At 52.8% G+C, this 14,891-nt stretch overlaps 1 protein-coding gene across 1 annotated transcript; it reads left to right on the top strand.

Annotated features, from left to right (window-relative positions):
- Nucleotides 1-534: 534 nt before the first annotated feature.
- ASF1B (anti-silencing function 1B histone chaperone) lies at nt 535-7,954 on the top strand. Its single transcript, XM_073318709.1, has 4 exons — nt 535-742; nt 3,744-3,859; nt 4,752-4,928; nt 6,341-7,954. The coding sequence occupies exons 1-4, from the start codon at nt 634-636 to the stop codon at nt 6,536-6,538; spliced, it is 600 nt and encodes a 199-aa protein (XP_073174810.1). The 5' UTR covers nt 535-633; the 3' UTR covers nt 6,539-7,954.
- Nucleotides 7,955-14,891: the final 6,937 nt, after the last annotated feature.

The raw sequence follows: 14,891 nt of genomic DNA, 5'->3' as shown, positions 1-14,891 counted from the left end.
CAGGGCAGTGCTCTGCCAGTGCCCCTCGATCCCACCCCACAGCTCCCTCCCCCTGGCTTTAAATCTGGTCTGAGGGCTGGCACCTCCAGGCGCCCCCTAGCGCCTGGCTCCCACCAACCCCTGCAGGAATGTAATGCCCAGTCCCATATGGCCCTATAAGGCCCAGGCACCGCCCCCTACAGCCCCCCACCCAGGCTCCCCCGCCTCTGCCTCATCTCCCCTCCTGATTGGTCAGACTCTCCTCCCCCTCCTCCTTCCTCTTTCGTCCAAGCGACCTGGCTGGTTGTTGGCCGCTGGTGTCCCCAAAGTCGGCGCGCGCGCGGATTGGCGGGGAGCAATGCGAGGCGGACGCGGATTGGTCGCATCCGGCTCCCGCCAGGGACGGGGAGGGGAAAGCCGATTGGCGACTGAGGGCAGGGGCGCGGCGCTCGGCAGGAAGTGAGCGGGCCGGGCGGGGATTGGTCCCGGCGCGAAGTGCGGGGATTGGCGCGTCGGTGTGGGGCGGAGGTGGGGATTGGCGGAGGCCGGCGGGTGACGCGCGCTGATTGGCCGGCTGTGCGCGCAGGCGGCGCGCGCGGGCGGCGGGGCCGCTTTGTGGCGCGCGCGGCGGCGGGTTCGGGTCCCGGCGGCGGCATGTCCCGCGTGTCGGTGCTGGGGGTGTCGGTGCTGGAGAACCCGAGCCCGTTCGGCCGCCCGCTGCGCTTCCAGGTGCAGTTCGAGTGCGGGGAGGCGCTGCCGCACGGTGAGTCCGGCCGGGAGCCCCCGACACCGGGGCACCCGGCTGCCGCCCCCCCCCCCCCCGCCGCCGGGAACCTTCCGGGTCCGGCCCTGGGACCTTTGAGGCCTGGGAGCCCCCCCGCCGCCATTCCGCCCCGGCCTGGAGCGGGCCCCGCACCGCGCACAGGCAGGGGGCGGGGCCTCCCGGGCGGGCGGGGCGGATGCGCCGGGTTCAGGGACCCCGGACTCCTGGGTTCCGGGCCGCCAGTCCCCTGGCCCGCCGTCGCTCGCCAAGGCCCAGACAGGGGCGGGGCCGCGCTGGGGAAGCGGGCGGGAGCTGGAAGCCCCCCCTCCCCCGGCCCCCCCAGCGCCCCGCCTCTGGCTCCACTCAGCGGGCTGTAGCGAGCTCTTGGGTGTCAAAATCACCCAGCTGAACTACCCCCATTAACCCTGCCAGCCCCGCCTCGCCCCTCGCCGGGGGGGGGACGGCGAGACTCTTACCTGGCAGCCCCCAGGGGATTCTGCTTGCAAACTTCTGTTCCCTTGGTGCCAGTTTTTATCGACACCGCGGCTTAAATGTGCCCTGATGGGTGAGAATCACGTTGTGCCCAGCATTTCTGGAAAGCGGGCCACGCACAGCTTGATTTGGTGGCCAGAGAATCCTTCTGGTCCGGAGAGGCCTCGGGGCAGAAAACTTCTGCCTTTTGCAGAGCATGGGTGTAGCCAGACTAATCTTCCTGGGCTGAATATTTTCCAGCAATAAACACGTGAATGAGACATTACTTAACGCAGCGAAACGATGGCGCTGAAAGGTAGAATAGTGGCAGTGATGTTTCCAGTTCTTTGTCTGCCCTCCGCCGCTTAAGATTTCCCATCCAAAAGACCCTAAACCCCTTCCTGCCCCTTCTTCTTAAAACAGCCCATCAAGGAAAACGGCCCTTAGACTGCAGTTTTAGAGCCATTGTATTAAGAGATCTGAGTGCTTCTGAGGCATCTCTGGGAGGCTGGCTCCTCTCTCTGAAGAAAGGAGCCCAGGGGTCGAAAAGAGACTTTCCAAAGGGTGCAAGGGATAGCGTGAGATGTCACGCCGCAGAGCGGTGTTGTCACGAAAGCGTAGCTTGCAAAGCCCTTTATGGCCTAAGCCCTGAGCCTCTTAACTTCAGGGGGTGTCAAAGCTGTGGAGTGGCAGCAGCCAAATCTCTCTGCTGTCTTTGGGGCTGAGAAATTGGCATGTCTCATTGGCTTTACTGTTTGAAAATGGGCTGTTTGCGGAGTCTGAGCACAGCCCCGCTGAGTGGGGGCAGCAGGAATGCTGCCGCGTTGTTGGACCGTCCATCTTCTCCAAGGTGATCCTCCTGATACAGGCGGCATCACCCGCTGCATAGCCCGCCTCACTCTGCGGCTTGCCCTGTGCGGGGATCTTAAAACAGGACGGGCCATGCCACTCTGGGAAACCTGTCTGCGAACCAATCAGATAAGCTTTCCAGTGCACTGGGGGGAGGATCAGCTCTCAATCAGACTGAATTTCCTCGCTCTTAGGGGCTTGTGTGGGATCATCCCCCACTACTCTCTATTCTGGGAAGGGGGCTATAGCTCGTAGCAGCTTGAGGATATATGCTGCAGTTTGTTCCTCAAGGAAGGCTTCCCTCTATTGGTAAGCTACTCTAGCCTATTATGTAATCTCTGGCTAATGCATCCCCTCTCTTGTAAATTACACAGCTTCTGTATGTGAAAAGCTGCTGTTTCTGATTTGTTTTGAGAAACTACATATCCCCCTTCATCTGAACTCCCCCTGCTATGTGGCATTACTCTGCCTGGCAAAGGCCACCCGGATCCAGTCTCCTGGGAACTGTTTACATGTTACATAGCATGCTTCCCTCAGGTGTGGAAGTGAAAACTACCCTTCCACCCTCCCATACGCATACTTGTTCTAGCTTGATGTCTGTGCATGGGGGCATAGGCCTGGCATTGGCTCAGGCTTGGACATGCCTGAGCGCCTCTTAGGTTTGGGTACCAGGCTTTGGTAAAAGAAGGCAGATCCTGCTCGGAGCTGAAACTCATCCCTTGGAATGGACAGCTTGGCAACCCTAGTGCATGTGCTTGTATTCAGAGGAGCACTGATTATTAACTTGATTTAAAACCAGAGTTGAGCTTAATGTAATTAAGAGCACCCACACAGGAGGTAACATGACTCAGGACCCCATTGTGTCAGGCGCTGTACAAACAACAAAAAAGAAGGACCCAGCCCCAAAGAGCTTCCGATCTAAGTATCAGACAAGGAACTGCAGATGGAACCGGATAGACAGATGGGGGTTTGCAACGAAACCATTCTGGCTGTAACTGGTGCAGCCTTGAGTGCAGGCAATGCTTAAGATGATCCCTTGGCCCATAATCAGGAAATCTCTCATGAGCTTTAAAGAGCAGAGTCTGGCTCCCTTCCCACTGGGGCTGCACCTGTCGGAGACTCTGGTCAGTGCTTTGGTCTCATCTCTTGCCAAAAGGTGGTCTCCCATCTCTTGTTGGTGGTCTACAGAATCTAACCTTCTGGGGTCCCCTTTGATCCCTATCCCTCGAAGAAATGGGTTGGCAGGAGGAAGGGAAGGAGCTTGCAGCTCAGAGGATGGTTTCATGTTTGAGGTGTTTGCTGGGGACTCGGGAGATCAGAATTCGGTTCTGGGCCATGCCACAGCGTCTGTTGAATCTTGGGCAAGTCACTTAAGCTTGCTGTGCCTCAGTGTCCCTGTAAAAGGGCATAATAACCCTTCCTTTATCTTGTCTGCTTTGTGGTGGTGTCCTAGCATGTCTGGGCAGTGCCCAGCACAAAGGGGTTGGTGGTTGTGAGACACTGATAATTAAGTTCTGGATGGGAAACCGATGGGGAACACAAGGGACAGGGTCAGACCATCACGTTGGTGTAAATCTGGGTGTTGTGCTCAGTTATGCTGGTGTAAATCCAGAGCAGAATCGGTTCCCCAGCATTACTCGGGGCTGCTGCTGATTCTCACTGCGGTCCCCTTCCCTTTCAGACCTGGAGTGGAAAATCATCTATGTGGGCTCTGCGGAGAGCGAGGAGTATGACCAGGTGCTCGACTCTGTGCTGGTGGGGCCTGTCCCAGCTGGGAGGCACATGTTTGTGTTTGAGGTAAGAGGCATTAGTGAGAGACTTGGGCGGGGCTAGAGGGCCTGGTCTGGGGCTAGGAAGCAACTGGATAGGCGAAATGCAACCAAAGCAGCTTGGGACCCTTAATCTGTGGCAGTATTTTTGACTGAGGAGGCAGGATGAATGGGCAACGCCTTATTATGGTGGTGAAGACCCTTCCGAGCATGATGTCTGCAGAGAGCAATGTTAGCTAGCGGGAATCAGGAAGCCAATTGCTCACGAAAGCTTATGCTCAAATAAATTTGTTAGTCTCTAAGGTGCCACAAGTCCTCCTTTTCTTTTTGCGGATACAGACTAACACGGCTGCTACTCTGAAACTTGTTTCCCTTTGTGTGTTCAGGGTTATTTTTGTCCTTCCTCTTAAGCATCAGGGATTGACCACAGCTGGAGATGGACTGTGGACAGGGTGGGCTGGTATCCTGAGGGAGTACAGAGAATTCTTTCTCAGATGCTTGGCTGGTGAGTCTTGCTCCCGTGCTCATGGTCACGCTGATCTTCAGGTTTGGGGTCAGGAGGAAATCTCCCACCCCAACCCTGCTGTCAGATTGGTAGGGACCTTGGTGGTTATTCGCCTTTCTCTACCGTGCGTAGCAGGGGTCCTTGCTCAGCTCGTCTGGTTAGATCTCACTAAATCAATTCCCAGTCATCGCTAGCACCTCAGTCCCTCCTGTTTTCTCCCTGTGGCATTCAACTGTTGGGTCTCCCATAGTTTGGTCTGATCTGGGCTGTTGGGCTTGGTGATAGAGAGAAGGTCATACAGGGTGATTTGGTTGTCCCTTCTGGCTTAAAAACTCACCAGTGTGACTGGCTTTCGGTGCCCCTCTGACGTGCTCTTTGACCTCCTCCTGGGGCGGGGATGTTGCTTCCTTTCCAGGCCGAAGCCCCCAACCCCAGCCTGATCCCTGAGAGTGACGCGGTGGGGGTGACTGTGGTGCTCATCACCTGCACCTACCTGGGCCAGGAGTTCATCCGCGTGGGCTACTACGTCAACAACGAGTACACGGACCCTGAGCTGCGGGAGAACCCGCCCCTTAAGCCAGACTTCTCCCAGGTACGAGCAGCTGGCAGAGGGGGGCTCTTGACTCACACCCTGCCGATGGGGTCTTTGTAAGGGGCACCTCGGGCCTTCTGGGCAAGGAGGCTCTTGCCACTGCAGAGCCCTGGTCTGACCCAGTTCCTCACGGGGTTGGGGGGCTGGGATCAGGGAGCTCTCTGATGCTCTGAGCCCTAGTACGGCATTTCAAGCTCTTGGTCCCTGCCCGGCTAGGGAAAGGGTGAGTCTCGAGGTCCCTGGCTAGGGGACTGGGAGTCAGTGCACCTGGGTCCCCTTCCTGGCTCTGCTACTGATTTACTTGTAGGTCCTTGCCCAGGTCGCTTCCCTGCTACCCTGTGCCTCGGTTTCCCCCTCTGTACAGCAGGGCTGCTGGTACTTTAGACCTTTACTAAGGGCTTGGCTACGCTTACAATTTAGAGCACATTAAAGCAGCCCCAGGCGCCCTAACTCACGACCCATCCACACTGGCAAGGCACTTAGAGTGCCTGGACTCTGCAGCTGGAGCACTTCTGGTAATCCACCTCCATGAGAATCATAATGCTTGCTGTGCCTCGTTAAACACCCCAGCGTCCATGTGAACACGGTGTTGGATTACTGCACTCTGATCAGCCTCCAGAAAGTCCCATAATCACCTTAAGTCAAGTGGCCACTCTTGTCATTGTTTTGAACTTGGCTGTAGGAATGCGGATATGCCCTTTCAAAGCTCCATTTCTGACAGCCGGCTGCTTATCTTCTCTGAGACAATGTTGCTTGCTGTGATTGTGTGAGAGAGAGAGGCTGGGGGAGGGGGGTCTGCTGTTGTCTGAACTTACAAGACAGCATGCTGACATGCGCTCGGCCCCCTACAAATCCACGCTCTCTCCCCCTACATACACACACCATGCTCCCTGTCACACTCCACCCCCACCCCCATTTGAAAAGCACGTTGCAGCCACTTGCATGCTGGGATAGCTACCACATCACTGTTCTCTGTGGCATTGCAAGAGCTGCTAATGTGGCCATGCCAGTGTGCTTGAATCTGACAGTGTGGACACACTGCAGCGCTTTCCCTACTGCGCTCTCCAAGGGCTGGGTTAACTTGTAGCGCTCTACATCTGCAAGTGTAGCCATGCCCTTAGTTAAGGAAGAAAAGACTTGACTCCTGGTTATATCCCAGTGCTGTCCTGCCCTCCCATCTCAACTGGCTTAGGCCAGGGTACGCCCTGGGGGTGGGAAGGCCCCACTTCTTTCCCCATAGCATGAAATCCCAGCAAGGGCCCCTACAGCCAGCTGATTGACTGGAAATTTTCCAGCATCTCTCCCCCCATAGGGTTCTCCTACACAGGCTGGGGGGCTGTTAGGTGTCTCTAGCCCCCAGATTGCTGTATAACAAGCCCTGCAGCTGTCTGACTCCTCCTCCCCCTGCTTAGCTGCAGAGGAACATTCTGGCCTCCAACCCCCGTGTCACCCGCTTCCACATCAACTGGGACGGCCCCAGTGACCAGATGGAGGACATCGAGAACGTGGACCCGGAGCCCGAGGGCGTGCTGTCTGCCAGCTGCACCTCAGCCAAGGGGCCGGGCACTGCTCTCGGCATCCTGCCTGAGAACTCCATGGACTGCATGTGATCCGGGGCACGGCCAGACCTGGACACGGGAATCCCAGGACACAGCCACTGCCTGGGGAAGGGGATCTGACTGGCTTCAAGGGGGCTGCATCCAAGTACCACAGTCAGTGGAAAAACCTGGACATGTTCTAGTGGGGTAACTAAAGGGTTAATGCCTCTCCTTAACCAATGGGGTGTCTGACTGTGGCCCTTCCCCGATGGGCATTAGGGGATGATCTGTGAGGAGACTGCGGGCACCTGCTTTGCAGCTGGGCTAGGGAGGAATGGGAGCTGTAGGTCTGCTGGGCTCCTCCCCCACTTTCTCTGTCTCTGCACCAATCATTGCTGGCTCGGTAGGAATCACCCTTGACAAGCACTTAGTCCCACCCACCCTGCATCAGGCCACCAGCTCAGGGAGCTCCTGGGGCTTGGGTGGCTTGCCGGGAATGTGAGCCAGCTCCTTTGGCTTGTCTCTGGGAACCATCCCCACCTCTGCGCTGACCCAGCTCCGCTCCTTCCAGGGTGGCTGCAGCCATGACATGCACCTGCCTGGTGTCCTTGGCCACAGTTGAGGCGGACTCCCCGTCCGACCCCTCCTTCACTGGCTCTAGCTGGGCAGTCGTATGCTCTCCCCTCCAGCCCCATGCTGCCCACTGTGGCTTTACAGCGCTGCTGCTGCTCCGCTACCTGGGAGTTCCTTCTCCTGGGAGCATCCCAATAACTCTAGAGCAGCTCCCTCCAGCTGCAGGATTGAAATCCCCACCCCTGGGGGGCTTCAGACTGTCTCTCGTCCTAGCTGCGGCACATCATGGTTCTCCAGCTCCTCTGGGGCACAACTCGCTCCAGCATCTCTCCTGTGTACAGCCTTTCCGGGGGTGAAGGGGCACCAACATACAGAGCCCTTGTGATCACATAGCTTGACCTCGGGTGGGGGGTATGCACGGCACCGTGTGGCAAAGAGCTGTCTGATCGGCATGAGGGTGCGTTAGACTCGGCCCTTTCCTGGTGGATCGACTTCCTTCCTTCCCCCTCAAGCAGAGCCTCTGATAACGCCGCTCTGGCAACACCTACTGGTCTATTGTGTTGTGTTAGGAAACCCGCTTCTGTTCCACTAGACTGATTCATCTGCAGCCTGATCCGGAATGGAGCATGCCCCCGCTCACCCGGCTGTGGGATGGTGATTCTATTCGCTTTCTAGAGTAAATGGCCAGTTACAACCCAGCCGGGATCTTGAGCCCTCTACCGGCCTGCATGGGGGAAAAGAGAGATTATTTGGGGGAATCGCTAGTTCAGTTCTGTTCCGAAGTGCCCTGTTCTGACCTTGTCCGTTTCCCTCTCTGATGTGGTAGGAGTACTCTGCATACATGGATTTTTTGTTGTTGTTTTTTAATGATTGAAAGTGTCTTAAGTCAACATAGGAATAAAGCTCTTGGAATGATTTGCTGTCTCATGCACTGGAGCAAACAGCGTGGCATGAGTGCGGGGCCTGGCAGCACGGCCTCACCCACTTCCTTCATAGTCACGGTGCTTCTGGCTGGGGGCTATGCCAGCAGCGTTCTTCAGAGGCGGCACGGTCCGATATGGTCTGTCAGCCGGTGAGTTGTGACCCTGGGGGTGGGGTCCTAAGACATTGACAAATCTTATTGCCATCTAAAGCAAAGAGAATCTCACTCCCTGACAACCCGTGTAGCTGTCCTCTTCAAGGTAAGTATCCTGCCAGCCTCTCCATGCACATGCAAGCTTAGTGTTATCATCACTGATGCTTTGTAGTCAACGTGAGACAGGGAGGGAGTCATGAAAATTTTTGACTTCAGGTAAGGGGTTATCAACCTGAAAAGTTTGAGAAATGGGTGTGGTGGATGGGACATGAGTCCTGGGGTCTATTCCTAGTCCTGCCACTGACTCTGTGTGAACTTCGCCAAGTCCCTTGCCCCTCTGTGCCTCAGTTTCCCCTCCCACTCTTTGTCTATTTAGACTGTGAGCTCTGTGGGGCAGGGGCTGTCTCACACTCTCTGTGCAGCCTCTCAGTTGAGACTTCTAGGCTCCAGAATAATGCAGCCTGCAGAGGCCTGGGCATGCTTTATTCGTCAGCAGCCAAGCGTGTTCTGTCTGTCTCTCCCAGGTTACGTTTCAGGTCCTGCCTAGGTGGGAGAACTGGCAAAAGGCTCATCCCAAGAGGGAAAGGTGAGCTGGCGAGCTGTGTCCACACTGGTGTTGCTGCCAGCGGTGCAAACCTCAAGTATAGGGGTGTAAAGCAGTTGCCCAAATCATGTCGGGGGGGGGGGGGGCGGACGGATTCTCCCTTAAAGCTGTGCTTTGTGCGGTTGTTAGTGCACAGGGAGTGTAAAAATGTTACTAAATTAACATACAGTGGTGGCGTAGCCATGTTGGTCCCAAGATATTAGAGAGACAAGGTGGGTGTGGTAATTTCTTTTATTAGATCAACTGCTGTTGGTGAGAGAGACCAGCCTTTGAGCCACACGGCATCTAGAGTTCTGTGTGGCTCGAAAGCCTCTCTCTCTCTCTCACAGAAGCTGGCCCACTACAAGATATTACTTCACCTACCTACCTTGTCTCACTAAATTAAAATGGCGATGACCCATCCCCAGCTCACATTGGTGTACATGACTGCCAGGTGCATGCTAGAAAGGTGCACCAGCTTAACTAGATTTTAAACGAGGGCATACCTCTAATGGCAAATTAAGCTATGCGTTTCCAACGTTCTGGCGTTAGCTAAACCTGTCTGAGTGAGACTTAAACTGGTTTAAGGGTGTCTACATTAGGGGTTTGCATCAGTTTAACCAGAGCACTTTTAAATCTAGATGGTCTGTGTCTGAACATCTTAAAATCTTGTTCAGTGTCTGTACAGCACCTGGCACAATTGAACAGTAAACAGCTGCAGCTTTCTAGTGCGTGGTCAGACAACATCTCATCCTGGGTATGTGATTCCAGCACAGTAATCAAGACCTCAAACCGTGTCAGACTCTTTGGTGTTTTGTAAACACCTGAACATCCATGACACCACCAGTGAGGAAGCAGCCTCCTTCTCAAGTGGCTCCGTCACAAACTTTCTTCTGATCTGCAATCAATACCAGGGGAAGCCCCAGCTGAGTGTTTCTGATTATTTCTAAGGCTTAAAAAAAACAAACAGTAAAACTTCCAACTTCTCAAGCCTGACTTCTCCATCAAAAAAAAGAAACGCACCCTGATTTTATATGGATCCTTTCAAGGTCACCTTTGTATTAAAGCCCTAGCTGAGTCCAGAAAACGTGACTAAACTCTGTGCTAGAGGATTTTTTGGAACTTTCTCTGATGCTTTGCTTTAGCCTCGAAGCTGTAAAAGAAACTCTTTTTTGGGTGCCTGAGGGAGGATTTAGGGACAAGCGTCCATTTCCCCCCCCCCCCTTTTTTTCCTTCCTCGCACATCTTTCCAATCACACACGCCCCCACACCCAGGGATTTCCTGTTGCAATTAACAAGCTTGTTTCCCAGCAAGGGAGAGGACTGGTACCACCATCTATGCAGCAACAGACCACTAGCTGAGTGTATTAAAAAGGTTAGTCGGCTTCCTCTGAAGCATCGGATATCACGGCAGGAGCTGAGATGGGCTTAATTATCTACTCTGCTATAGGAACTAATGAATCACTCTGGCTACTGACAAACAATTGCTGTGGACCGAAAGAAGGCCTTGATCCTATGTATGCATCCTTCTGCCCAGATGGTGTCCCAGGGAAGTGTGTGCAAGGACTGAGGAAGGATAGACGAGTGGTTAAGACACTGGACTGGGACTCGGGAGATCAGATTCAGTTCCTGGATGTCAGTCTCCCTGTACACCTTGGGTAAAGCAGGATCAGGAGCTACCCCATGTCTAGCTAGCGTTGAGTGTGGCCCCCTTTTACAGTGAAAGGTGAATTGCAAAGGGGAAAGCAGGTATTAACAGGTCCTCTCTGCTTGAGGCACGATATTCTACCTCTGCCCTCTCGCGCCTGGGGGAGAATGTGAAACAGCAGATCCTCTCTTTGCCAGAGGACTCTGCCAAGGCCGGTGGAGACTTGAATGCTGATGGCTCGTGAGACTGCAGCTTGGGCAGTAGTTCTCCCAGCTGAGGTTGGGGGATGATCTAGGTGGGTGGGGAGCTCCTGCCTGCAAATCTTTACCCACCAATCTCTGCTTGGTTTGCTCCCTGTTGCAGCTCTTCTCCCATGCGATTGTGAGGGATGTAGACTGGCAGGGCACCCTACCTGCCTCCCTCCCTGCACCAATTGTTCACTCGAGCCAGGCCCCTAGAAGGTCCATGAATGAAGACGGGGCCAGAGTTGGTAGGAGTTTGTTCCCCATGCTGCCTCTACTGTGCTTTGCATCAGGCCTTCAGTGAGCAGCCGCCAGGAGCTACCAAGCCCTGACAAAGGAGGAAAATTGCCGCCTTTTGTTGCGTTTGTGGTTTGTTTTGATCTTGTCTAATGGGAATCATGCCGGTGGCGCCGAACCAGCCCTTCAGCACGGGAGGGGCGGCCTGAGCCCTTAATCAAATGCTTATTTACCAATCTGAGCCTAGTCCCCAACACTGCAATTTAGTTTGTCTGTGCCTTGGCAGGCAAGCAGCAGCCAGGAACTCCTGGCAAGGCAGGGAAAGTGCATTTCCCCTTCTTGGTGAGATCTCTGCTTGCATCTCTTCCTTTCCTGACTCCATTCGTGGGATCAGACCCATGGCCCATACAGCCCATTTTCCTGACCGGCCAGCATCAAGCTGCGTAAGAGGAAGGTGGATGTACCCTGCACTGACGGCATAACCAAAGCATCCTCTGAAGTTGCAAGACTTAGAGGCTAGCTCATGTCCCTGGGAGGATTTAGATCTCTTGTTTGCTGCTTAAATCTTCTCTGTTCTCGCTCTGGATGGTCTCATTAGCCACATAAATGTCTGATCTTTAAAGTAATAATAATCCAGCTAAGCTCTTGTGCTCAGTATCCAGTGGCAGTATGTTTCCTCAGTTCATATGGGGAGGAATGGAGTATTTCCTTTAATCAGTTCTGAACTTGTCACCTTTCAGTACCACAGAACCTGGTGTTTAATCTCACCCTTTACTGTGCGAAAGGTGAACCACACGGAGTGACTGGCTTTGCTGCCTCTTCTGTTTCTACTTTGGTTTTGCTTCCTGATCATCAGGCAGCCAGAATGATCTTTCTCTTTACATGAGAAATGTGGGTTTTGTCTAACTTATTTTTCCTGAGAGGCTGTATAAATTAGAGAACTGCCAAGAATGTCAGATCACAGAAGCCATCCTAGGGCAGCCAGACAAGTTAAAAGAGGAAGTGACTTTTTCCACACTTGCTTAAAACTTTGTAATGCCTCTTTGACTCTACAGCCATATGGACACTTTGGGGGGAAAAGACGTCTCGGTTAGAATTTGACATGCAGTTCCATTTAGGGCTGTGAAATCACCACACTCACTCTAAAAAGAAAAGGAGTACTTGTGGCACCTTAGAGACTAACCAATTTATTTGAGCATGAGCTTTCGTGAACTACAGCTCACTTCATCGGATGCATACCGTGGAAGCTGCAGAAGACATTATATACACACAGAGACCATGAAACAATACCCCCTCCCACCCCACTGTCCTGCTGGTAATAGCTTGTCTAAAGTGATCATCAAGTTGGGAGGACTTATCTCAGCAGTAGCAAGCAGCCACAAGAGTGGGAGAGCTGGGGACTGTTCCCAGCTGTGTGATCTTGGTCACGTCATTTCTGTGTTCCTGGTTCCCCACCCACCCTCTACCCTTTCTATTTAGATGGCAAGCTTTTCGGTCCAGGGATTCTCTCACTAGGTACATGCACAGCACCTAGCACAGTGAGGTGCTGATCTCAGTTGAGACCTCAAGTTGTTCCTGCCGGATCACTAATGATAGTCCCAAGTTGAAAATCAAGGAGGAAAATTCCCTCATTTAACAGGGTTTGGGTACCCCAACTTTTCAGACTTCCTTCCTCCATTGTAAAGAAAGAGTGCCCCACTCTTTCCGGCAGGCAGCTCGCTGTTAAGGGGTCAGTCTAAAAACACTGAACAGGTCTAGCCCTACAAAAATCAGACACTGCTGTGAGCCGGACGACAGATCACTTTGCAGTGTCAGGCTATCTTGTTTTAGGAATAATGGAAACTGACTTGCTTCTTAGCCAGCAGTGTGGTGGTGCTCTGACATACAGGAGACCTGGCTACCATTCTCAGCACTGCTGCTGGCTGTCTGGGTGACCTTGGGCAAGTCACTGCCCTTCTGTGTCTGTTTCCCCATCTGTAAAATGGGGAAAACTTCCTTTGCAAAGTGCTTTGAGATGTATGGATGAAAGGTGCTATATAAGAGTTAGATAGTGATATTTTATGTAGGTATCGTTAGATGTTTGAATCTACCTTAGGAACATAAGTGTAAAACTCCAGTCTTACACACAGATTAGATAAAAACCTAAATTGCCTGGTTCTAACATAATATGACTTTGTTTCTTAGAATTCAGAACCCCACAAACAGAGAGAGACGAAGCAGGCTGCTCCCCAAGGCAGCAAGGCATAACTCGCCCGACCTCATTCTAGGCTGGTTTGTTCCAGACTGGCTGCTTGAACGCTTCCCTTTGGAGCCCTTAACCCTGCAAGTAGGACCAGGAACCCCACCCTGTTAAAATGACAGCTTGTAATTCCAAGTAGTCCTCCATACAATGTCACAGTTTCAGGGCAACTGTACCTGTATTCCCTCTTCTTGGCCAACCAAAGGCCCCTACTTTAGGTTTCTGGGTCCCAGCTGTCCCCTCTCTTAGGAGGACACCCACATTTCTCCCCCTTCTGACCAGAGGCTTCAAGGCTTCCCAGCTCCCTGCGTTACGCTGTACAGTCCTCAGCAACACAGACATCCCAAGAAGGCCACTGCCTATGCTTTGCTTTCTCTCCGAGGCCTGAGACGAGTGCCTTGCCTACAGGTGCAAGTTGCCACTCACCTCCTTCAAAGCAAGCATGTTTATTCTTAAGGGAAAAACATTACAGAGAAAACATTAAAACAATAAAAGCATCTACACGCATGCTAAAAAGCTCACCAGAGGTCTCCCCAACTCCAACATGGGGCTCTGGCAGGTTTTAGTCCTTCAAAGCCCCACACCTGGGTTTTTCCAGTGGTTACAACTTCACCCATCTTAGATCAGGAACCCAGGCTGGGCTTATCAGCTGTTTCTTTACACAGCTTTGGCCTTTGCTCTTGGCCTTCTGTGACAGGTAATGTAGCAGATGCTGCCCCTTTCCTCACAGCATAGCTTCACCAAGCTGGGTTTTTGGATAACTGGAGTTGGAGAAATTTGCATTCATGTTCCCTTCTAGGGATTCTCCAGGAAATCCACTTAAAATGTATTGTCTCAACAGTCCATAGTTGTCTGGCACATTTTTAATAGTCTTTTGAACTCCCTGGTCTCATATCTGTCACATCTGCCCCCGGAGAGGTTATATACAACCCCAGCCCCCAATAATACATAAACCTCTCAAGGATATTGCAGGAAATTGCCGTCTCTGTCTCACACCACATAAACAGCCACCCAGTCCCATAGGCTCAGCATCTTCCATGTAAAGTCCCTAGTGGGCTTCATGGGAGCTCTACCTCTTCTCCAGTGTCAGGGCAAAACTCAGGGCTATGGGGTTCTTTGTGTGTGATTTGTTGTATATTTTTAGGGGGGATAAATGTTGTCATTTGTGCAATGGTGATACTAGACTAAGCTGCTTGCGGTAGGGGTGGTCTTTGTGTGTCTAGCCTCCTAGGTGTTACTACACTACAGGTAATGGTGGGAAGGGCTCTGTTGAAGAGGAAGATTTAGGCCCCCAAAGCATAACCAATACGTACCTCAAGTTCTGCAGCCCATCTATCTTTAAAACCCCAGTGGCCTGCCCTCAGCTAATCGCACCTGTGTCTCTTAGATCAAACTGTCTTCTCAGAGGTGGTGCTGTTTGCTACACTCTTGTCCCTCAAGGTGACCCACAAGGTCACACTTTCTTGTCAGTTCCACTTCCTTCCTGGAGCCCAGGCTGTGGTTGGCTGCCGGGATAAGCTGAAATCAGTGAGTTCGCTTTCATTCCAGCAGGCTTCCTAAAAACCCTTCTTGTATTGATGTTTCAAAACTGAATCAATTCAGAGCTTTTACAAAATCCCCTTTTGAGGTTAAACTGCCTAACTTCGACCTTCATTTCCTATTAAAGTCTGGGCCAAATCCCAGGCTGCTGTAAATCAGACATGGCTTCACTGGAACCTTTGGACCAGATCCTCAACTGCTTCGGCTCTACTGAAGTCAATGGAATTATGCAGCCTTACAGCAGCTGCTCTGGTTTGCTATCTTGATCAAAAAGTCGATTGCCTCCTAG

Source organism: Lepidochelys kempii, chromosome 20, assembly GCF_965140265.1.
Source record: "Lepidochelys kempii isolate rLepKem1 chromosome 20, rLepKem1.hap2, whole genome shotgun sequence".
NCBI lineage: Eukaryota > Metazoa > Chordata > Testudines > Cheloniidae > Lepidochelys > Lepidochelys kempii.
The sequence above is the reverse complement of the archived record's forward strand: the minus strand, read 5'-3'. Positions and strand labels throughout refer to the sequence as shown.

Coding starts and splice junctions, on each gene's coding strand:
- ASF1B (XM_073318709.1), top strand. CDS start 634: ATGTCCCGCGTGTCGGTGCTGGGGGTGTCGGTGCTGGAGAACCCGAGC. Junction 743..3,743: donor CGGGGAGGCGCTGCCGCACG/GTGAGTCCGGCC, acceptor CTTCCCTTTCAG/ACCTGGAGTGGAAAATCATC. Junction 4,929..6,340: donor TTAAGCCAGACTTCTCCCAG/GTACGAGCAGCT, acceptor CCCCCTGCTTAG/CTGCAGAGGAACATTCTGGC.